Source organism: Pimephales promelas, chromosome 11, assembly GCF_988280905.1.
Source record: "Pimephales promelas chromosome 11, fPimPro1.hap1.1, whole genome shotgun sequence".
In the NCBI taxonomy this organism is placed as follows: domain Eukaryota; kingdom Metazoa; phylum Chordata; class Actinopteri; order Cypriniformes; family Leuciscidae; genus Pimephales; species Pimephales promelas.
Genome location: NC_142779.1, coordinates 12,129,752 through 12,154,612, shown reverse-complemented (window position 1 = coordinate 12,154,612; position 24,861 = coordinate 12,129,752). Strand labels below are relative to the sequence as shown.

Here is a 24,861-nt window from a genome sequence, read left to right as displayed (position 1 = left end):
CGCGCGCGCTGATTGACCGACTCAGTAGCGCCACATGGCGACTGAAACTAAACAGTGGCGACGAACTTGTAATGAACATTTTCAAGTATTAGTACATTAGATAAGACATTTAACCGAAAGTTTTTAAAGATCGAATCATATTGGTTCATTTTATTTCATTTTTAAATTAACACATGAATGATTAACATTATTTAGGTCATCCTTACACTATTTTGTATGTTATGTGCCATTTGTGTATTCCATACATTGCATAAATCCTTTTAAAAGACAGTTTTAAACACCATTTTTCAATTGACAGAGTGCAAGTTGTACAGGATTATTATGATTTAGATCTAAATAAAACAAATAATGAGACTTAAATATTACTAAATGTCAATTAGGCTGTCCAGTCTGCAGTATGGTTTTATTTAATCATACATCAAGAAAAGTGTCCATCAAATTTTGTGTTATGAGCTATTTTCAGTTTATAAAGCAACTTAATATTTTTAGTCATGATTAACATGTCAGTGAAGATACAGGTGGATTTTTGTGTTGGTTTGTTTTACATTTAAATAATGGCATTGAAATAAGTACAAAGTAAGGCTGTTTCCACAACATCATTTCAGAATACAAAAAAAGAGAGCACCATTACTAGTACTAGTTATCTTGAAAAACACATACCCATTAAGTACTACATAAAGTAAATGAGTAATCCATAGAGCCGCATCTCAGTCTGAACTCTCATACAAACATTGTATTATTCAACAGAAGACTGCATTGAAGACACTTGAGAACATGAGTGTCACGTATAACATACTGTATATGTTTGTTTTTCTTAATGCAGTAACACTGCAAATGTATTAAATTATGAATCACTCTTTTTTCTCCCTGTAATTCCCAAGTGAACTGCAGATATAGCAGATGACAAATAGTAATAATACATTATGTGTAACATGACTGATTTACATTTAATAGTTACATTCAAAATATCTGTTCTTGAAAAAGGCTAAAACGATACCCACTCCTGAACCCAACACTGCTACAAATGTAATTTTAAATAACTTACTAATGTTGTGTAAAAAAAGAAGCTAACGATTTATTCAATTTAAGAGAGGCAATTATGAAATGCAAAACCATTGTTTGTGTTAATATTCAAAAGAAAAAACAAGCCAAAATCAAAAGCATCCAGAACACATCTTAACTGAGGTGATGTGGTGGGTTAGGTTAACTAGATTAATAAATGGCAGTGAAAATATACTGACACATCAATGACACAATCTTAAATCTTGCTCAATCTTGTTAAAGTGAATTGCATTAATGTTCAATATCACCCCGCATTTAGGAAAACATGTGTCTGCAATTGCAATCTCATAATTTGACCTTGATGTTCTTTAATAGGCATGTGGCGTGAAACAAAAACTGTTCTGTAACCCTACAGTTGCACAGAGAATAAAAAGAACAAAGTCTCAGGTACCACATTTGTTATTCATTTAAAGTAACAAATTCATTTACTTGAAATCTCTGTGTATATGGTTCTGTTTTAATTAAATTATTAATTAAATTATATTAAATTAAATTAAGAACCCCCATTCTTGGCAAAGAAAACAAGTAAATTATGTGTAAAGATTATGTAAATATTGAGCTTACGCACGCAATAAATAACCGGAAAAAAACATCATAGGTGAAAAGGCCAAACATGAATAGTTTAAAATACTCTTGTTACATTATACAGCACATACTGTGAGGGAAACAACTGATGAATTACCATAGATTCTGTGTTACCTTTTCAGATGTCCTGCATACAGCATTTTCTTAAAAATTGTTGATGAAAAAACATAATGCTAATGTTGACATCACAAATGCATAATAAACAAAATGAGTAAAACATAAATCACCCATTCAGCATTGAAAAGACTGCACAACAACATTCGTTCTCAATCTATTAAACATCTTTTTTTGATCAATTTGCAAAGTCTGGGATCTTTACACCATTTACAGTAAGTCACACACATTTAAGTTTACTTTTAGAGTTTAAGGCATAATAGAATGCATAGACTTTTTTCAGGCTGTTTCTGGTTTATAATGATACATTTGCAGGCAATCTTCAACATCCGTTAATAACCTATTCATTTCAAAACAAGGTTTTAGTCATTAATAGCATAAAAATTGTATGTTGTATAAATTCACTAAATCAAAAAAGTGAAGATGTCATATCTCTTAAATTATTGTATATCGGGCATACAAGTGCATGTATGCAAATGTATAGAGCTATAATAAACGAATAAAAGAAGGACCTAAAATAACCAATACTCTATGTGCACATTTGATTTGGATTTGGCAAAAATGTCAAAACACTTAGTTTACGTATCATTCAGTCATCGCTTATTATGTTGTTTAATAAATGATGTACTGTATGTCTTTATATTAGTTTTGTGTCATTTGAATTGGCACCAATGTCTTGCCATAAAACCACAAATGCAGATGGAACATTAATTGCATTTAGTTCCTTCCCTTACAGCTTCTAATGCACTGTTGAAGCATCTACACATTGATGGCATGTGCATGTTTCTTGCATAAGGGCTTGTCCTTCTTGGAGTAGAAAGGTTGTCCTTCCAGGTTCACGTGGCACACCTAAATGTCGAGACAGAGACGTGTCATAATTCCTTAGTGTTGAATTATTTATAAAGCAAATGGGTGCTACTGTACAACAAACCTACCGCACAAACAAAGCAGGTATCATGCCATGTGTGGCCAAGAGCTTCAATAAATTTGTCTCCTGCCTCAACAGGGAAGTCACAGCCATGGCACTTTGTGCTGAAGAGTGAGATATAATCTGGTGACAGAAACAATTAGTGAAGAACATTGCACTGTGGGCTGTAAATTTGCATACACCCCACTTATAAATATACACATTTGTGTTAGACATAGTCGGTGGCTCCCATACCTTTCTCACAATACGGCTCACCATCCTCCATATGGAAGAGGCTGTTTCCAAAGGGCTTTCCACAAGCCGCGCACACAAAGCAAGTGGTGTGCCAGGTCTGCCGCAGTGCATGCATCACTTCCTATTGAGCAGATGTTGAGGGGATTACCTGACAGTACCTGTGAAAAGTGTTTACAATAATGTGTGTGCATGTGTATGCAATGTTAATAGGTTTTCGACGTACTCCCATGATCTTGGTGTTGCAGCGGGCACAGGTGGGTGCAAAGAACTCCCCATAGCAGTTCTCACAGTAAACATTATTCTGCTCCTCCACAAAGCTGACATCAGCCAGAGATGTGTGGCAATAATGGCAGTTGAACTCCTCTGGATGCCAGGAACGACCCAATGCCACCAGGAATGGTCCCCTGTGGAGTCAAAAAAAACAAACAAAAAAAAAAACACTGTGGCATCAGGGCTCGTGAAAATAATTCCTTGGATAATCATGAACATTGTCATTTTTTAATTAAGAAAGTACTGAACATCTCAAATTACACAACAGTTCAAGAGGTTGGGATCATTTAATATTTTTAAAAAAAGAAGTCTCTTTTGCTCAACAAGGCTGCAATTATGTAAAGGGAAATACAGTAAAAACAGTAATGTAGCGAAATATTATTACAATTTAAAAAACAAAAAATTATTCCACTATATATAAAACGTAATGTATTTTCAGCATCATTACTCCAGTCTTAAGTGTCCCATGATCCTTCAGAAATCATTCTAATATGCTGATTTGCTGCTGAATATATTTTTGTGTAAGAACAGCATTTATTTGAAAAAAATTAAACAATGTAAAACTCTTCTCTTTTGATTTAAGTCATCCTTGCTCAACAAAAGTCTTCATTTCTTTACAAAAAAAAAAAAAAAAAATTGAAAAAATCTTACGGACCCAAACTTTGTACGGTAGTATATATATTGTGTTTAATAGCATTATGTGATGAAAAAGGACGATTCATTTTTTTTTTTTAGGAATAAAACAAGAGGCAAAAAAGTATGCCAAATCATGTGTAATCATACCTGATGATGTTGTTGCATGATCCACACAGAGGTGTTCTGTTGCTGGCTGCAAACCGCTCTGCTCTTTGAGCGACTCCACGAGCCACAGGTGGGAAGGCCGCGGGGCTGAACGGAGCAGGGGAAGGGTTGAATGCAGCAGGAGCGGGAGCAGGGGCGGGGTTGGGGATGAAGGCTGGTGGTGGTGGTGCCGCCTGAGGAAGAGGCTGCACTTTGATATTTGTGGTGGTGGTGGGTTTGCTAGGGTCAAATTTCTGGGCAAAGTTGTCATCAGTGACCCAAGGAGGCCTGTTGGAAGATGCTGGAGCTGCGGCAGGAGCAGGTGGAGGTGGAGCAGGTTTATAAGCCATTGGAGGAGCTGGTGCTAAAAGATGCCCATGAATCAGTATTGCATTCATACAGTGAACCAAAAATGGACACACACATACACTGAATACACAATCACATATGTGACCCTGGATCACAAAAACAGTCACAAGTAGCATGGGTATATTTTTGGCAATAGCCAACAATAAATTCTATGGGTCAAAATGATAGTACACAAGATCCAGGGGGTGGAGTCGGATCCAGATCTAAGGGGTGGAGATGGTTAGGCTTAGGGTGGGGTTAGGGATGAGGGGGCGCAGATGGGTAGGATTAGGGGTGGGGTTATGGATAGGGAGGATGGGTCGGATTAGGGTGGGTAGGTTTAGGTGTATGTAAATTTTGTGGATTTCGTGTTCTGCAGTGAGGACCATCTCACCTCAGATTGCAGATTTTCAATGTAATCTAATTTTTTTGTTGTATCTAGGCCAAATATTGTCCTGTCCAAACAAACCATACATCAATGGAAGGCTTATTTATTCAACTTTCAGATGATGTATAAATCTCAATTTCATAAAATTGACCCATGTGACTGGGTTTGTTGTCCAGGATCACATATGTACAATGGTTACCTGGGGCAGATGGATATGCTGTGGGCATAATGGTGGCAGTGGTGACCACTTTAGGTGGAGGCGGACCTACAGGGATCTGTATGGAGCTGTGCTGCATGGGTGATGGCTGCTGCATAGGTGGAGGCTGGGCGTAAGGACTACAGAAGGACAGACCAGAAACTCAACAACATTTCAGTTCAATGAGAAGCTACTCCACCTTTCTGCTTTTCCTACACAATTGAATACATTCACATTACACTTTCATCCAAAGCCACATGCATTGCATTCCAAACATTTTGCGTTCTCTGGCAGTCAAACCCAAGACCATGACAATGCTCAACTGGACATATTATATTTAAATTATATATGGTGCACTTTATTTCACAGTCCTGTTAATGACACTAACTAGGTACTAACCCTGAACCTACCCCATGTAGTACCATACTCATTACTTTTGTGGTAAGAAAACTGTGAGTACATCGAAAGTGTACATACTGTAAAATAAAGTGCAACCATTAATTATATTATTGGTATTTTTTGAAAATCAACTACAAAATAAAAAATTGAAAAAATCTTACGGACCCAAACTTTGTACGGTAGTATATTGTGTTTAATAGCATTATGTGATGAAATGTGATTTTTTTTTGGAATAAAACAAGAGGCAAAAAAGTGTCACCACAACTCAGGAAGTGGAAAACCTAATATAAACATTACATTTGTAAATGTTAAATATTAAAATGCTTATTTCTCCTTTGTTTAGATTAGGACATGTTACAGACCATACTGACACTGGGATGGGGAGAGAATGCTTAGTGGTTGAATGCAGAGCTGGACCACAGTATTACCTGGAGATGGAGGTTTGGTACTGAGAAGTGTAACCCATAGAGGTCTGCAAGCTGAAGCTATAGTGTAACAAAGAGAAAAATGGTGGACAGTCAAACTGATCATGCCTAGATTAAACTTGAGAGAGGCCATGTCCACTCATATCTGTACGACTGCCAAACCGATCCAAATATTGCATGTTTTTATGTCTATGTGAAAAAAACAAAAACACAAACAGGATCAGATACTTTGGTTTTCCAAATCAAATGCATATGGAAATTAATTTAATATGCAATAACCCTTTAAAGAACTACGTTGTGTTCTGTCTTCATAAAGTATGAGTGAATATGGCATCAAATAGACAACGCACAAATCATCTTAGATGCAGACACATACAAAACAGAAAATAAACATGCATTCAAAGCAAAGACACTATGTACCAACAACGACTAAAATAAGGCCCAATTTAACACAAGATTCATATATTTCAGGACTGAGTGTGAAAGAGAGGACCTGAGAATTAATAGTCTTTGTCACCTCCCTTAGTAGAAGACAAGTGAAAGATAGTCATCTAAGTCTGAATTAACAAGACATATGACTATATGGATTCTAATAAAGATATCTTGAAAATAAGTAGTTCCCTCCAGTCTGCATGCAATAAACGCAAGACTGCTGGATCAGTGCTAGCAATAGATACATGCAAAGAGTGCAGATTCTGCCATGTCTTAAAAATAACAAATGAGCATTAGTTGACATGGTACAAGGACCATGGGACATGGAAATGTACACTTCGGTCTCAAAATGATTTTCTCTTTGGTATAAAAGTTCATATTAAATCTCTAGAAATAAATCCAATTTTTTATTGTACTAACATTTTAATATTAATTATAAGAAATAAATGTGTTGAAAGGGGTTCTACTGTATAAGACTAAATTGGATATCTGGACTTGACAAGGACATGTTAGAGATTTATAAACATGTCTTGCAAAAGCAAATAAAAAACTTGAGGCACACACTAAAGCACCTAGTTTAGCAGTACAAACGTAGTACTCTTTAAAGACGGTACATAGAAGTGCTTACAGTAATCTTAAGCTTAAAAAGGTAGTTGGTCCTGGTGTTGAACAGATGCCACTCATAAAAGCAGAAGCTCAAAACAAATAATCTACCTGGCAATGACAACATGGATCAAATCAAATATGAGTTACTCGCTTCCTTAGGTTAGGTGAAAGAGTATTAGCAGTAATAAGCAGTAGCAAAGGAAGCAGCTGCAACATGAAATTGAGTTAAGACAAAGAAGATCGTTATTGATTATAACATTAATATGACTGGAGGATTGGCTTTGCTTTGAATCTCCAGGATCAATTGACTTTGTCCCACAATCTCTCAAATGTTATAGGCTAAAATCTAATACCAATAACATCTATCACATGTCTCCACTAATAGAAGTTAAGTAACATTGGAATAACTCGTTAATGCTACTGTATATACCTGCAAATCATCAAAACAAAAATAATAACCCCCCCCCAAATATATATATATATATATATATATATATATAAAAAATCAAAAACATACATACAGTACAAATGTTTGAGGTCGATATAGGATCTTTAAATTCTGGAAAAATCAAGGCATTTATTTGATCAAAAACACAGCTATACTACCAAAATATTATTTAAAACATACAAACAACATTAAGAAAAAAAATAATAACAACACATTCCTGTAATGGCAAAGCCGAATCTTTCGCTTTATTATTTTTATGTTTTATTATTTTTCGCTAATCTTATTATTATCAATGTTGAAAACAGTTATGCTGCTTAGCATTTGTGTGGAAACAGTGGTACTTTTTTGCAGGATACTATGAATGGAATTTGAAATGGAAATATTTTGTAACATTTTAAAAGTCTTTACTGTTACTTTTAGACAATTTAAGGCATTCTTGCTGAATTAAAGTTTGTGTTAGTTTGTTTCTTTGTAAAAAAGAAAAATGACACTGACCCCAAACTTTTGAACAGTATGCATTGCATGTATACATACCAATGTGGAATACAATAAACTAAGCAACGGTAAAGCAAGAAAGAAATGCAACGCATGCAAATTTACCTGCTTACAGTGGTTTGCTCGGGAATCTCAGGCACCTGATTGACTATCAGCGGCTCCGAAAGGAGCTCATTGGGCGAAGCAGAAATAGTAGGTGCACATATGGATGCAATGCTGGTGGAAACTGGAGCATGCTCAGCAGGAGTACTAGATACAAGGTTAGGTTGCAGTGATGTCAGAAACTGATGTCAGGCTGAAGCCATCAATACAGACAGCAGCCATGCTCAGGCCGTGTATGCATTTATGCCTTCATTTGAAAGTTACATTTTGTCATAAGCAGCTGCTTCATTCTCATGCAACATTGTTGAATACAATGCAAGGATGTCCATCATGGGGGGCAGGAAATGTTAATTGCTTTCTTCTCATTAGACTATTCTTATCAATTTTTTCATTGAAGGATGTCTCGGCAGCAGAGACAACTGTAAGTGCTATTCTAGGATGAATTAAATGAATCCAGACAATAAGGCTACAATCAATTTCGTGCTCGATCAGGGAAAATGAACTGCAGATGGCAGGACCTCACCATTTTAAAGTGACGTAGAGTATAGAGGTTATGTAAACGCTCTTAGTCTGTCCATAAAACACAATTAAGTGGTTAGAGAGCAGTAGATTAGTGATAAATGATACTCCCCTGTGATCCAAGCAAAGAAAAGTGCATTATTCACATTTCATTTCTTTAATCATTTGGCATCCCCCTATACATAATCAAACACATTTTGACTGAAGAAGATATATTGGTGTTGGAGCCGCCCAGGCAGAGAGAAGAAAGAGGCAGGCATCTAGCAGCAGCAGGCCTGGTGGTGGACCGATGATGACTGACCCCTTCACACACATCCTTTCTGACCATCTCTCTATTACTCATGCAGTTTATGTGGAAACTGCCCACCGGGTGGGGCAGAGGGAAAAGATGAAATAAAGAGAGCATTTAAAGCTGAAGTGCGTTTTATTTCATTTCATAAGTACCTAATTAAGTGATTCCTGAGTGTATTTACTTGAGCATCCCGACCAGGCAAAGCAGCAAAATTGGCACAATCTCATGAGAAAACTATTGACTGAAGTGGTGATCTTGTAAGAACTCATGCCATGTGACTTTTACATTTCGTACAGAAATGTAAATATAATTTAAATGTGAAAGTATCAGTTTAGAAGCATAAGCAGATCATTCTAAAATATGTACAAATTAGCCACCGATTCACAAAAAACATAACATTTATTCGTTTAGCTGACACTTTTATCCAAAGCGACTTAAAATTGCTATATATGACAGAGGTTGCATGTCTCTGGAGTAACTAGGGGTTAAGTGTCTTGCTCAGGGACACATTGGTGTCTCACAGTAGATTCGAACCCGGGTCTCTCACATCAAAGGCATATGCCTTATACACTGCACCATCACCACCCCTACATAAAAGTTATGAAGTGCTATGAGAGTGTGTTAGCTTAACCAGCGGTGTGAGTTAATTGGGGAACCGTTCTGGAAAGCCATTTAAAAGCAATTGAGAATTCTAATTTGGGAATTTAATGAAATTCAGAAATTACACACTTCAGCTTTAAATATCATTCTGTGTATTATGGGGATGGAAAAGAGAGAAAGGTCTGTAAATGTTGGTTACAGACATTTGTGAAGCCTTCATGAAGATTTAAACACTTTCTGTGGTGAACATGTGTGCGTATTGAGTGCCTTCCTGTTATTTTGAGGTGTACATTGTGAGAAAGTGTGTGAATTTGTGGAGCTTTGGGGAAGGTGTGCTGTGGCAGAAAGCAAACACAGATTAGCATTCATAGCAAGCTGTGAGAGACTGAAATTAGAGAAATGATTAGAAAAAATCTGAAGTGTATAAACAAAAAAAGTATACTGTAACTTGAGAAATGATGATTACATTACTCTTTCTTACTCTCTCATGTCTCTCTTACTGCCTTATCTCTCTCTCTCACACACATACAAGGTCATAAAGTCCTAACACTATATTCTTCAACTGGCTATGCTGTCAAACTGACACTTTTTTAGTTATATTAGCAAAATCTTGAATCTAAGCAAATATTCAAAGAATCAGATCACAGAAGCAGACAATGTCTTCAGATTGAGGGGTTGTAATTGAAACATGTACTAAACTACTTCCAAACAAGTAAATGGCTAATTCATAGAACAGGACCGGAGAGCAAAGAGAGTCAAGACAGGCAGGTAATTCGACAAGATACTGCAGTGCCACCTGCTGGCAATTTATGCTTGACACATAGTTTGGACATAGGGAAAGAGTGTTCTCATCCTAGCATTAGTGCAACACAGTCTCATGAAAAGCAGCCTAACATGTATACTATCACTGTTCTTCTCTTTTCATTCACACATGCAAATTAGCATGAACAAAATTGGCATAGTAGGGGGTTGCGAAGATGGACTGAATGAATACTGAATGAAATATGACGTTCATGCAATAATAACATCCACACATGGAGGAACTGTAATACTTGGATGTTGGATATAGTTTCAATTTATCCAACCCATGCAGTATTAAGTATCAGTTTCCAAATGTATAACTGTTTCGAGGAAAATATTACGTTTTGTTGTTAAAGAAATCTATTAACACTAAATACAGAAAATGACTGAGAATCGAGTTTTAAATAAATGACAATTTAGCTGCATTTATCTACTTACAATCAATCATGACATGAAACAACCATTATGAGATTGGTTAAAAACACCAAACCAATCCTTCGATATATATATATAAGAGGATTCAGGGGAGGATTTCTAACAAGGTAATAGAGAATATTTCTAAATGAATAAAATTAGTAAAAAAAAAGGCTGTTAAATATGAATAAACTAAAGCACACTGAATGATTGCAAAAAACAACATAAGAAGATACAGACTACAGCAATACAACAACAAACATACAATTCGATTCATACAAAGCTGTTTGGACCATAAATGGCACTACAGACGACATATTAGCATGACGAAAAGAGAAATTTGTCAGAAAACACCAAAATCATTGTTTCTTGACAAATTGGAAAACATAGCGGCACTCTGCTGACTTGACATTTCAATATTTAAAAACTACAATAATAATGATAATAATAGTATGTCTAAATAATTTAACTTATTACTTACTATTTCCAATTATACCGTGTTGTTATTGTATTTATTAACTAAAAGCTTTCAAATTAAATTTTAATTATTTGAAATAAAGCTATTATAATATAGTATATAAATTATTATATTATTATATATTAATCTAATAAATATTAGATATAAAAAAAAAACATCTACATTACTCCATATACATTTGAAAACGGTGTTCCCCCATCCACACTAGAGCAGAAGTGTTTTCAAAAAGTTGCTCATCCGCACTAAAAATACTAAAATCACCTTACTTCATATGCGTAAAACATAAAAAGCTCATGAGACGATACCGAGAGACCAGATATAATAAATTTATCAAGCAATTTTTCTGACATGATCATTTTATCAGCAAAATATCCCACCACTCTCTGTTACGTCCAGGGCGCACTCAAAATTGTTTAGTCTAAAACGCAATTGTCATGTTTGTTTTGCCGCAGGACAGCAATTGTAGTCCTTTTTAGTCCTTTTTGCAGATCTGTGTGAATGGGGATAGTTTTGACGACATTTGTCTTCTGTATACGAAACATTGTCTTTAGTACACCGTTGTCATGTAAACATACCCTCAGTGTGGACAAGGTCTTAAAGAAACTGAAGAAATGTTGCCATGGCAACTAACTGAAATAGAATAGGTTTAAGTTGAAGTATTAAAATGACTAAACTAAAAGTGAAATAGAAAATATTAAAGCTGAATGAAAAACAAAACAAAAGCACCTTATAAAATGACTAAAACTTAAAATTGAAACTTACATTTTAGTTTGTTTTAGTCATTTTGTTAGGTGCTTTTGTTTTGTTTTTCATTCAGCTTTAATATTTTTTGTTTCTGTATAGTTTAGTAATAAAATAAAATTCAAAATATTACTACGTACCATAATAGGAAGTAAACAATACTAAAATAACACTGCAATTAACCAAATACTAATAAAGTGGCAAACTTGATGAGACATATTAAAGACAAACCTATTGCCAGAACGAGCAAAACAAACATACATACTTAAGGAACAGCAGGCAACAGCACTGCAGTGATGTGTATTGAAATAAGCGAAAGTGCTTATCTGTTTTTGTTTCAGTCAAGTTGAGGAGAGTCTGATGAAATATTGGAGACTGAAAATATGGGGAAAATGACAGCACAACATACAAAAGAGCTGACTGATGCAACAAATGTCTGTGCAACCTAGCATGACATGTTCATGAAGGCAGAGATCTGAATAAATAAGAAAAGGATGAAGAGTGGGGTAGGGGCCAGCCACCCAGGGCCACAAGCACTCCAGTGCAGTCACACAGACTCCCAGCATGCACTGCATGCAAGTGGGAGGCTCAGAAGTGAAGTAGTCCAGTAGTGAGATGATATGAGAGAAGGGCATGGTTAGCAGAAACATTTTTCTATTCTTTTAAAACAATTTAGCGCAAACCAGCTCACAGCAGAGATAACACCATTTCCCTATGTGACAACCAGACAGGCAGAATTACCTGGAAGAAAAGTCCTGGTTTATTGACTCTCTCTACTCACAGACATTGACTTCCATCCTGCTCAACCGCTTGAAGTTCTGATGGCTTCATGTGCCTTCGCTCATCTTCGCTCGTCCCTTTAGCCACCACTGATCTAGCTAAAGATGATTACACTTGCTACAGAAATAACCTTACACAGTCTTACTAACAGCCTCATTTTCTCGATAAAGCAAAACCACTGGACTCTAAAAGAGTGATCTGTCGGATTTACAACAGCGACTGAATAGATTGAAATCTTTATCAACCAAAACCCCTAAGTAGTCTAATATTTAACCACAGGCTTAAGTAAGAAATGTCTGACAAGTTTCAGAAAATCAACGAAATATATATATATATATATATATATATATATATATATATATATATATATATATATATATATAAATACGATAATAGTGTTGGTGATTCAAAGTTTGGTCCAAAGCTAAAGCTTTTGCAGTCTGTCAGGATTTAGCTTTTCATCAGATAAGAAATGACATCTTAAAACAAAACTGACTGCATATGTAAAAGATTTTAACATTTGCAAATCTACTCAAAAAACTTGTCCTTACATAATCACTGAAATGCTATGCCAGTATCAAAGGATTCTTAGATCTACATAGAAAAAGATAACATGACAAACTGTCTAATCCAGTGGTTTTCAATCTTTTTTACTCAAAGGCTCCCCATTGTCTAACATTATATTCAAAGCCTCCTCATATTATACCTCTGGTATTTCGGCTCTTATTATGACAATACTGCTTGCTTTCAATGCTAGCTCCTTTTTTAGTTATATTATATTAATTTTGTGATTCCCGAAAATGTAAGGCTTTGATTCTGAAAATGTTGTTCAATAAAACAATATTTATGGAAGTTAATAATACATAATTTCACTTTACATCTTGTTTTTTTTTTAGATAGATAGATTCTAGATAGATGGATAAATGGATCAATTGCTTTAAATCTCTTGAATCCATGTTTACTCTCATATCCAGATACAATCCCATTTCCAAAAAGCCTTTCCACATGATTAGTTCATAACATTTCTTTTATTTGATGGATTTGAAAGACTTGTGTACAGATGCAATGATGTTCTCAACAACCATCAATATGTAATCAAACAATCCGATACAAGTGAGAGAACTTAAATAGTGGCAACAATCTCTTGAAAATTCCTAAATCTTTCCTACAGAGTGAACAAATAGCTTGAAACTATTGATGAGCCAAACAACATAACGGACTTTCAACATTTTTTCCGCTGTCATCTCACATGCTTTGACTTTCCTCTTACTCAAACACTGCAGTCTGTCTATGCCACCTGTCTAACTCTCTTACAGCGTTTTACTGAGGCACATTAAGTATTTGTGCCGACAGGCCATGGTGCCAGTTTTTCAGTTTGGCGAAACGTGGGCCTTTGGATTCACATTCAAACAATTCCCTGTGACATCAAGACAAATATACAAGAAAAAAAGAGGAAGGAAAAGGAGAAAAGAGAGGGTGGAAAAATGGGTTAGGGAATATGGCCTTCACTCCCCTGCCCAATAATTGTGGCTGCTTAAGGTGTACCCACACTAAATGTTTTGCATTCAGCCAAATACTAGAAGTCACATTTTGCATTGTATTGTGTCAGAAGTGTAATAACATTGTGAAATAAATGAGAGCTAAAGATATATGAAGAATGAAGCTTGATGTAAATATAACAGATCAGAGGTGTAATTGACTGTACTTTATTACTAAAGTATTATTATTTGGAATTTGTACTCGTACTAAGGTACTGTTAAAACTAAATACTTAATCATAAAATTATAAATTTTAGAGTTTAATTTTAAAAATATCTTCACAATTAAAAATACATAATTGTCCTTGCAAACAGGATTCCCAAACACTCCAATTGCCCTTCCAATGCTAATTAAATTACTTAATTAAAATGTTTTTTTCTTCAATGCCTTCAATGTCTAGTAAAAAGGATATTGAGGATATTAAGGCTTTTTGAGGTGGATTCATTTTCTCAGAGTATAATCTTTTGGTTATTCACAACATAATTTACATCTTTCCTGGCTAGAAATCATATAACTGGTTTATAATACTTCTATATCAGATTTGAAGGGCTGGATATAGGTTTGCGAAGACAGGTTTGCCAAGTAATTTGTAAATGAATGCCTATTTCTAAAGCTAAGAAAAATGGTTACATTTTGATACCTAAGCACAATTAAATGTGAAAAAGTTTCACTCAAGAATGTTTTCGGATATTTTGACACTTCAGTAGCCAAACATAAATATAAATAGCCAAATAACAATTTCTTTAACAAAAAGTACAATTTCTCTGTAATACTTACACCCCTGATACAGACTACTATAAATACAATGAACATTGATGCATCTAATGTGTGCGGATAAGTTCAACACAGAGAGTGATGTATGAATATGGGGGTTTGGTTGGGGTGTTCTGATCATATGTCAGCTTTTCAAAAAGCATTTTGGCTTTTAAGAGGCAGAGGGCTGGATTTCAGCAGAGGTCAAATATGTGGCCACCAGATGCTGCTGCTAGATGCCTACCTTGATTTTCTCAGAGCTTCCTCATCAGGGTCTTGCACTGCAGAAGAGTAAAGACAAGGAGAGAACTTGTAAAACTCTACACAACAAATCAAAATCTATAGCAAAATAAAAGGAAAGTGACAAAAACAGGCAGGCAGACTCACTGTATTCAGTTCCAGTAATGTGGGCGAGGTAGCGGAAGGACTTGGACTGCAGCTGGGCGGCTCTTTTAGTCCATTCAGATGGCCCCAGTTCATTGTTTTCACTGGGAATGACAGCCTGATACACTGGGGAAGCACTGTCTATAACATGGTCTTTAACTGGCAGATTACTGCAACCACAGAAAAAGCCGGTTTTGTGAAACACACACTTTCTTTTCAGCAAGACAGGGAACATCAGCAAAATAACTGTCATATGTTTTTTTGTGGTAATTTTTGTATTAAAATTGGATTCAAATTTACCTATTCTGACTAATTTACTGCCATTATTACACATTTACGATGTACTGCATTTAACATGTCTGTTAACACTGATTTATACATACCGTGTATTGATAAATATCCAGCATACTTAATAAATGTTCTAATGAACAATGAAGCATGGGCAATGTGGCCTGAAGCTTGCGTAACACACATTATATCTCTTACCCAGAAGAATGACAGAGCAGAGCATTCAGAAATGTGTTTGTTGACATCTAAAACTCAATCGCTGACTGATTTCCTGTAACCTCTTGTAAGCCTCACAATTTTAAACACTTTTTCACCAAAAACAGTCAATGACACCTAGCAGCAAGATTAAGGGTTTCGGAGGAACAGTTGAATGGTTAAGAACCAATGAAATCGAACTGAAAGGTGCGATCTGAAAAGGAGGAGTAGTATGTGATGCCATCGTTGCATTAGGCTAAATAAAAAGACAAAATCCAGCTATTTTAAAATTATACCATGTGCATTTCAGAAGTCAAGATGCTCCAAATCAATCAAAGGGAGGTTAGAGGAAGAGATGAGAGATAAATAGATAATGTGGTAATCAGGCATGCAATGCGCACGGGAGGAGACGAAAAGAGGGTGCTCATATCAAACAGATGGATCAGGCTACTTACGATAGTGGAGAGTCAATTTCATTGCTGCCAGGCAGGGCCATTGAGATTGGACACATGTAGACGGGGGGACAGGGTACATGATGTACAGTGTGATGGATAGAGGAAGCGATGGATGATCGGGAATGGAGTGAGAAATGGAAAATTAGATAAAGCTTCTATGCTATGCATTAGACAAGGCTTCTGACACGAGACCGAAAGCCTAATCTCTCATTGTCATGATTTCAAACCACACAGAGACCATAAAACATCAAAATACTGGCACCAACAAACATAGAAATATGTAGATCATGGCTGAAACTCATTCCCAGTGGATATACAGAAGACAAAAAGAGCACAACTCACAGTACAGATTACCAAAACACACAATTTAAATGCATTCATACAGTTCAAAAGTTTGGGGTCGGTAAGATTTTACTTACTGAATAAAAGTATTCATTTCTTTCAAAGAGAAAATCTAACTGACCAAAAACTTTTGAACGGTAGTGATGCCATGATTCCTAACTTTCCTATAAATTCCCATCATCATTCCTATTTGTTTGCATCATTTATTCACTGTAAAGCTGCCTTGAAACGATCTATATCGCGCTATACAAATATATATATATATATATATATATATATATATATATATATAAAGGTGACTTGACTTGAAAAGCACACAAAAATCCAGCTGGTTCCACAGAAACTACACATAACATTGAAGACTGAGAAAACTGCCTTTCTTCTGCTTCTATAGGCCAACATGTTCACAGCATACAATTCACATCTATCATTTTGATAATGTTAAAATGAGGAAGAGTGAGACTACTGTATATCCAGTCTATGAACAGACATCCTTTGGAAGTCTTTAGCCTCGTGAGCATTAGCTGATAGCACTGGCCAACTCAAGCGTGGCTGTTTGGCAGGCGTTATGTGGGTGAATGTGTGTCATGCAGGGCACAGGAGGAGGTAGAGGACGCAGTTAGGTGCACTAGATCTTACCCGGACATCTCGCTACCCCTGGCCTGGGACTGGCCAGCTATGGCATCCATAATAGCATCCTGGGAGTACATGCTGATGGGGGTGTTGTACTGGGCATGGATGATGGTGGCCTTGCCTCCAGGCCCCTTGACCTCAATGGGCTTATTGGTGGAGAGGGCAGAGTCCTTCAGAGCTATAGGGTTGAAGCTGGACAGGTACTCATTGCTGTGCAAGTGAGGGAAAGGTGATGAGGGATGAGTATGGGTAGAAGAGAGACAACAGAGACAAAATGGAGGTTAGAGTGAGTGTAAGAGAAAGGGGGTGAGGAAAGTGAATTGGTGATGAAAGGTAAGAACCCTTGGTTGATAATACCAGCTTATGTTGTGTTTTGGATGCTGGTATTATCAACCAAGGGTTCTTACCTTTCATTACCAAGGTGGTGCAGGTGAGGCGAAATTAGTTAAACCATAGTACGGTATTAATTAAATAAATAAATAAAAGGCCCAGTCTAATTTTTTAAGGTAGAAAAAACACATCAAAAATGTTTTACACAGCAAAAGATTACTACTACACATGACGCATACAATGACTTGTATAACTACAGCAAGCAGTACAACATAGCACACAAAAAGGCATGGGAATCTGCAAGAATTGAACAAATCCAGTCCTGATTCGAATTCTACTTAACCATTCCACTTCCTTAACGCTTCCATTTACAATTTTTTACTACTTTAAAGAATAAACATTTGAAGAAAAAGTTGTTCCACTGTCAAATGACGAAATAATTTCAATAATAAATTCATGTACAACAATTTGTGCAACAAAAAAAAATGTTCAGAGTATTTTAGTATGGTACCTGTGCAAGAACCATTAACAGAATGGAATTGGACATCAGTTGGTTATAGTATTTTAAAAATAAATGGAAACCAGTTGTAAATAAAGGGTGCATTCTTGCTATGTCAGAATAACTGTCAAGTCGACTTCACATCCTTGCAGAACTCATGCAGCCTCATACAATGTACAGCCTGACACCAACAATGTCATGCAGAAAAACTCAAAATAGCAGAGGCTTCAGCAGTAAAAATGAAGTTACGCTGTTATTTCATAATTTTACTGTTTAATAATTATTTATTAAACAGTAACTATTGTTAATGCAATATTCTGAACATGAACAAAAGACAGTTTAATGCACCAAGCGCAGAGCTGAACAACTATGTCCTGCGAAACAAATTTTAAATAATGTCTGTCAATAAGGCATTTGGATAACGACTGTTACTAATTATAGTGTGGTTTTGTCTGTTGATACCGAAATATTTCAGTTTTTTTAGGGTTGCAATGGAGACATAATTCTGAGTTTGAGGATGTGAATAGCTGAGTATAACGTCACATGTTGACATTTAGTAAATACGGTAATTTTCATATGCCATGAATGCAGTTTTCGATTCCCAACCCGAATTAAAGGAATTGTATGTAAGAAATGTATTTCTTATAATCATAAAATGACCCTGATATGTAACTAGACATTAAGAAATCATGGTCTGATCATGGTCCATTTTGGTCTGATGCTCCACCCTCCACCGATCTACCAATCACAAAGTCAGTAGTGTTGTAGCATTCGGGTTGCCAGCTCTGCTCTAGTTCCCCCAGCAGCAGATACAAATGTGTCGAATAAAAAAATGTTGGATCCTGCAGTCTATCTGGCAACCTCGAGTCATGGGGGAGGGGATTCACCACTCTACAGTAATTTGAAAGTGATTGCAGTACCAGTTTTGGCCACAATCTTACATACAGCTCCTTTAAGTATATACTAACTGAGAAGTGCCTAAAGAGGATCAATAGAATTATAACAAAAACATTTTCTATGCTAAACATAACTTCAGCAAGCAAAGCTTTAGCCCCCTAAAACACACACATATAGATTCTAAAAGAAGTGCGTTTATATATACCCAGCACTGATTCTGATATGTTTCTCTGTGTTGTAGTAAAGGTTTACATTAAGCATTAGTACACCATTAAAGCAAGCTTTGATTGCACAGGAAGACAAATCTCACCAACCACACTGTATTGTTGATAACACACCACAAAGGCAGTTCCAAACAATTCCATGCACGTATACCACACAGAGTACTACAACGTTATGCCAGGACTGTTACTAACTTGGCAGGAGTGTTGGTAATAACCTACAATGGGTGAAAGGAAACAGAAACAAGTGCATTGGTTAGCAACTCATTTAAGATTTAACGTGGAGGGGTTGTGCCAAAGAAAGTTATTCAGGATGTGGAATCTCCTCAATTTTTTAAAGCTACACTGTGTGATTTTTACCCCCATCTAGCGGTGAAAAGGTATATGACCATCCAGTGAATATTAGTTTCTGTTCCTCTCCATTTCGATTTCGTTTTAACTCCTACGGTGGCCAATGTAGTCCAAGATTAACATGGCTTCCAGTTCGACCTCGTCCATGAGTGTTAACTCAAACTTAAACGCGAAAGGCAAAGCTTGAATTAACGGGTATGTCCCTCTTTGGCTAATGTACTTTCAAGATGGAGGGGCAACATGGCGACCGACATTAGAACCCCTTACCCGTATGTATTTTCAATGGCATATTATACACTCACGAGAATACTTTATTACTTGAACGAAGTAAATATACATTAATGAGCACATATATTTTTGAAAGAACTAAGTATTTTTAGTTAAGAATAAACTAAATTTAACTAAAATAAACTAAATTTTAGAGTAACACAGTGTAGCTTTAAAGGTGCAGTGGTGCAATTTGCTAAAAAGCATTAAACACAAGCCATTGGTTGAGCCAACATTGGCCCAGTTGGGATGCTCAAACAAATGAATTCTGGTTGTGGCACAGAACTGACATACTTCACCTTTAAGAGAAAAGAAAAGGTTAGTGTGTTTGAGTCAGTGCCAATGTGTGTTTGGCGTGATTGAAATATAACATGTTTGTGCGCACACACAAAGTAGTGAAGCCCCCTTTCACAGAGGCAAATCAATAAAAAACTGAAAGCAAAAGACTAGTACACCACTGGCCATATCTGACAAAAGAGAAATACATTTTCATGAGTGCCTCCTCGCAAAGATGTGACAGGAGGGAGTGAGGGGGATGTATCAGTGTAGTTAGGAAACTGAACCCGGACATTCCATGACCTTTTATAGAGAGAGCTGCGACAGGTGCTCTCGCACCCATCTCTATAGCGACTGTGTAACCGTATCACTCGACACTACAGCCTGAGATTTCCTCTGTGCTGCGGCACAAGCTTAAACCTTTTTTGCTGCATATGAATAGAGTAAACAGAGAGGGGTACAGGATATTGTCATCCATTTCCCTAATCCACCACAGTACAGCCAAAGTGCATTGCTTTGAGGTTACAACACGAACTGAAACTGTCAAACCTGGAAAGCGATATAGTGCTTTTAATGTCTCAATATGACAGCTTGCATTGGCTGTCGTGATTTGATACATATACACTACTGTTCAAAAGTTTGGGCTCCGTAAGATTTTTAGTTTTTTGAAAGAAATGTCTTCTGCCAAGCAAGGCTGCATTTGATAAAAAATACAGGAAAACAGTAATATAGTGAAATGGTACTCTTGATTTAAAATAACTTTTTTCTATTTTAATATATCTAAAAATGTAATTATTACCTGTGGTGGCAAAGCTGAATTGTCAGCAACCATTCATCCAGTCTTCAGTGTCACATGATCCTTCAGAAATATTTCTAATATGCTGATTTGCTGCTCAAGAATTATTATTAATGTTGAAAAACGTTGTGCTTTTGTGGAAATTCTTTGAGCAATAGAAAGTTAAAATAACTGTTTAGTTGAACTCTTTTGACATTATAAATGTCTTTACAGTCACTTTTGATTCATTTAATGCATCCTTGCTGAATAAAAGTATTAATTTCTTTCAAAGAAATAAAATCTTATTGACTCCAAACTTCTGAATGGTAGTGTACTTTCTGGTTCGACAGCCAATTTTTCAATTGAAACCGTCTGTTGGATACATTATCTGATAACCTGATCACTGTACCTGAAGTAGGGTCACAGTAGGGACAACTGAAGCCTCAGCTCAAATCTGTCTCGCACATTCTTTCAGAGCCTTGAAGCCAACTAGATCCCTCTCTGGCCTGTTAGGGAATGGGGTCAATGTAACAGATGTAACCTTTCTTTTCTGAATGCTGTATGGCTGCTGTCATTCTTCTGTCAAAGAGCGAAGTTAGCAACCAGATGGGCCTGACCTATAACCGTCCCACTGATTCTGGCGTGAAACTCTAACCTGTTCATTTAGAAATCAACACTATATTTTTAAAATAGGACTGGTTAAGTTTTACCGCACCTGGCTGCTAGCGTCAGATCTCGCTCTATTCGTGATTACATACCCACTATGCATGCCTGACCCCGCGCTCTTAGCCCTTTCTTGCAGCATGGCCATCTCTTGCAATGTCTCGGCAGAGTACAGACCGATGGGGGAGTTATACTGCTGTTTTTTTTCTCCAGAGGTGGATTTGTCCCTCGGGGAAGCTAAATGTCTTTGAGCAGGGAAAGAAGCGTCTCCGCTACTGCTGGAGTTTGTTTTAGCAGAAGCTGAGAGACGCCCATTCATTTGGACAGGCTGATCCTCAAAGGAGAAGTGCATGTGTGTGGACAGTGTTGAGAAGGAAAGAACAGAAGGAGCAGGTCAGACGAAAGCTGAGAATGATTTAATAACTTATTGAAAGTAAAACAAAAGAGCCCCCCCCCCCAAAAAAAAAAAAAGAAAATGGCTATTTTACCAATATATATCTATATAACCAATCCTTTAACTTCTAAAACATAATATAATTGTTTGCACACTACCATTCAAAAAGATCAGTCGGAAAGATATTTGTGTTTATGAAATAATGTGGAAACACTTTACAATAAGGTTCGTTAGTTAACATTAGTTAACTACATTAGTTAATATGAACTAATAATGAATAGCACATATACTGTACAGCATTTGTTAATCTTTGTTAATGTTATTTTCAACATTTACTAAAAATCTTGTTAACATTAGTTAATGCACCGTGAACTAACATGAACAAACAATGAACAGCTGTATTTTCATGAACTAACATTAACAAAGATGAACAAATGCAGTAACAAATGTATTGCTCATGGTTAGTGCATGTTAGTAAATACATTAACTAATGTTAACTAATGAACCTTATTGTAAAGTGTTACCAATAATGTTTCTGAAATAAGTCTCTTGACGTCACCAAAGATTCATTTAAATATTGTGAAATACATTACAATTTAAAATAACTCCTTTCAATTTAAATATATTTTAAAATGTATTTTGTTTCCTGTAATGGCAAAGCTGAATGTTCAGAATCATTTCTCCAGTCTTAACTATCACATGATCCTTCAGAAATCATTCTAATATGCTGATTTGCTGCTCATATATATTCAATATATCAATAGGTTTTAGGTAGTGTATGCACTTTTCAGGAATCTCTTCTTTCGTGTGCCTATAACACTATTTTTTAAAAGCAACATTAGTTTTGAAAAAAACTTTGAAATAAACTTTGTATTTACAATGTAGAGTTAACTTTTTGCAGGAGTTTGCAAAGTGAATACCAGCAGGGGGCATCATAAGGCTTTTTACAGGTAGTAGAACACTTGTAAGGATGTCCTATGATAAATGTATCCTGAGTTGAGGGGAACCCAAAGTCTAGAATATATAACTATTAAAAGGAATCTTTAACTTTATGCTGTAAAAAAAACAAAAAACTTTTAACCGTGAACTTCAGCTGAAGCGTTCTCCAAAGCCTAAATTACACATGAATCTTCATGAAATTAATCTGAGTGAGAGAATGTGGAATGTATGACCTGTGCTTGATTTAAAATATCTGAATGCATGGACATACAGTATACTGTTTGCAGATGTATGTAGAATGCATGACTGTGAGTAATGCATGAGTAATGTGTGACAAACCTTCTGATGGGGGATCACAGTCATGGGGGAGTCAATCCTTGATGTTGTCATGGTAACAGGGATGGGTCGCTTTGACCTGTGAAAAAATAAAGAACATAAACATTTAAAGAAACTGACAAAGAATTCTCTGGATCACATCTTAAACAATGTATGACAAAATTCCAATGTCCAATAGCCAACTATAAACAACTCGTGCACAGTTTAAGATAAATAATGCACCCCTGAACAAACTTGTGGCAAATATTTACAGTTTTCCTGGTCTCACATTTTTCCTTTGAGAGTGAACACAGTCACAATAATAACGCAATTATGAATGCCATCCACAGCGGTTTTTGTTGCAGCTATCAGAAAAATGCTTTTGTCCAAATATACTTAGTTCCAAATTGAACCTTTTCAGAAGAAAAAAATGTAAAATTACAATCCTTGTACACAAGGGGAGGGGAAGGGGGGGGGGGGGGGCTTTAAAGAATACACAGTTTGAAATGTCTGCAAAATGAAAAGCACAAAGAGAAATGACAATGTGTTTTCTTTCTTGTAAAAGTAAGATGAGTCCTTGGAACATCACAGCAGGTTTGCAACAAAGCAGATAACATATCTGACAACTGTTACAGTGTATCTCACCCTTCATGTCCACTTTATATCAACAATCTGCAGAGAGAACTCTGGGATCTATTAAGAGTGTTAAAGTGAAGGAATGATGGTCCAGTGTAATCCCTGCAGGTATGCACAGAGAGGGGAAATGACCATTTTTGGGGTTTTTTTGCTCATGATAAAGTGAACTAAAAGCAAACATGATTTAAGCACTAAGATACATCAGAATTGCAACCTGCACTGGAGAGATCAACGATATTTTTAAACTCAAAAACTTCTCACGGATGATTGCGTGCAGACATGATTTATGAGGGAGGTGCGCTAACCCAGGTGTTGCTCTCCCAAACACAACACAGAAAACTTCAGAACACGGATCTGTTGATATTGTATAACATACCCAGAAGATATCTTTAAACCCACTCTGTTGATTAGTTTAACCCACAAGGGCCTCCAATTATGAGCCAAATATATTTTTATATTTGCTCAAATTTGATGTTGTTCACATGACCTTTTAAATGTGGCCCATACCAGACAATGTCTGAACAGCCAATGTAACGCATCTCAGCCTGTCATGTTCATCATAACACCATCAACACATTTCATAATTTAAAAACAGTTTAAAACAGGGGGGGGGGGGGTTTGATTGAGATTTCACTTTTTTCATTTAAATAGTGTGTAATGTTGCTGTTGGTGCATGAACAGTATCTGCACAGTTGCAGTGCTGAAAGTTCAGTGTAAGCAGAGATATCGTCTTTTAAAAATCAGGAAGTTTAATGCCTACAAAAACGACTCGATTGGGAGTACAGCTGGGTTTAAGACGTCACTAAGCCATACATTTGCATCAACCCTCCCTCCGGAATATGCAGGAAAGGGCATGGCCATATTTCTGCGGCTCGTCGAGTGTGTTGTGTTCACCCAGCTGTCAACTTTTCTGTGTTCGGGCTTCCCACGGACATCGTAGTTTGTCAACAATGGATACAATTTATGTTTGATTATGTTCCTGAAAATGACGATCGTAATTTAGCTCTCTTCCAGAATCTCCACGAATTCAATGCCGGATTCAACAAGAAACTGTTACTAAAACATGAAGCAGTTCCAACTTTAAAACCAGAGGCAGCAGTTGTTGGGCCACAACCTGTAAGTAGGCTAAGATTTAATGATTTTAAATGTATTTGCATGTATAATTTAAGACGTAATGTTTTAGTTTTATCAAATGCCAACGCTGGCTTTATAGCCACTTAGTTATGCTTTTTCGTGTCTACGACAAATGCGTACAAACATTTTGGACCTGAAT

The 24,861-nt window shown here is 36.3% G+C and overlaps 1 protein-coding gene across 7 annotated transcripts in view; it reads right to left on the bottom strand.

Annotated features, from left to right (window-relative positions):
- Positions 1–1,050: 1,050 nt before the first annotated feature.
- The window catches only part of ldb3a (LIM domain binding 3a), a 45,574-nt gene continuing 21,763 nt past the window's right edge, over positions 1,051–24,861 (bottom strand). For 2 of the 7 annotated variants that reach the window (XM_089116966.1, XM_089116969.1), the window contains 12 exons: positions 22,977–23,052; positions 21,400–21,632; positions 15,116–15,282; positions 14,973–15,009; positions 7,816–7,959; positions 5,733–5,789; positions 4,909–5,045; positions 3,977–4,337; positions 3,147–3,327; positions 2,924–3,044; positions 2,697–2,812; positions 1,051–2,610 (listed from right to left, as the gene is read on the bottom strand). In XM_089116966.1, the coding sequence (XP_088973092.1) occupies positions 2,521–2,610; positions 2,697–2,812; positions 2,924–3,044; positions 3,147–3,327; positions 3,977–4,337; positions 4,909–5,045; positions 5,733–5,789; positions 7,816–7,959; positions 14,973–15,009; positions 15,116–15,282; positions 21,400–21,632; positions 22,977–23,052 (1,720 nt within the window). In that variant the 3' untranslated portion in view covers positions 1,051–2,520. Of the gene's footprint in view, positions 2,611–2,696; positions 2,813–2,923; positions 3,045–3,146; positions 3,328–3,976; positions 4,338–4,908; positions 5,046–5,732; positions 5,790–7,815; positions 7,960–13,363; positions 13,855–14,972; positions 15,010–15,115; positions 15,283–17,031; positions 17,236–19,167; positions 19,191–21,399; positions 21,633–22,976; positions 23,053–24,861 lie in introns of those variants that run through there. The other 5 variants (XM_089116967.1, XM_089116968.1, XM_089116970.1 and 2 more) reach the window with 5 other exon arrangements.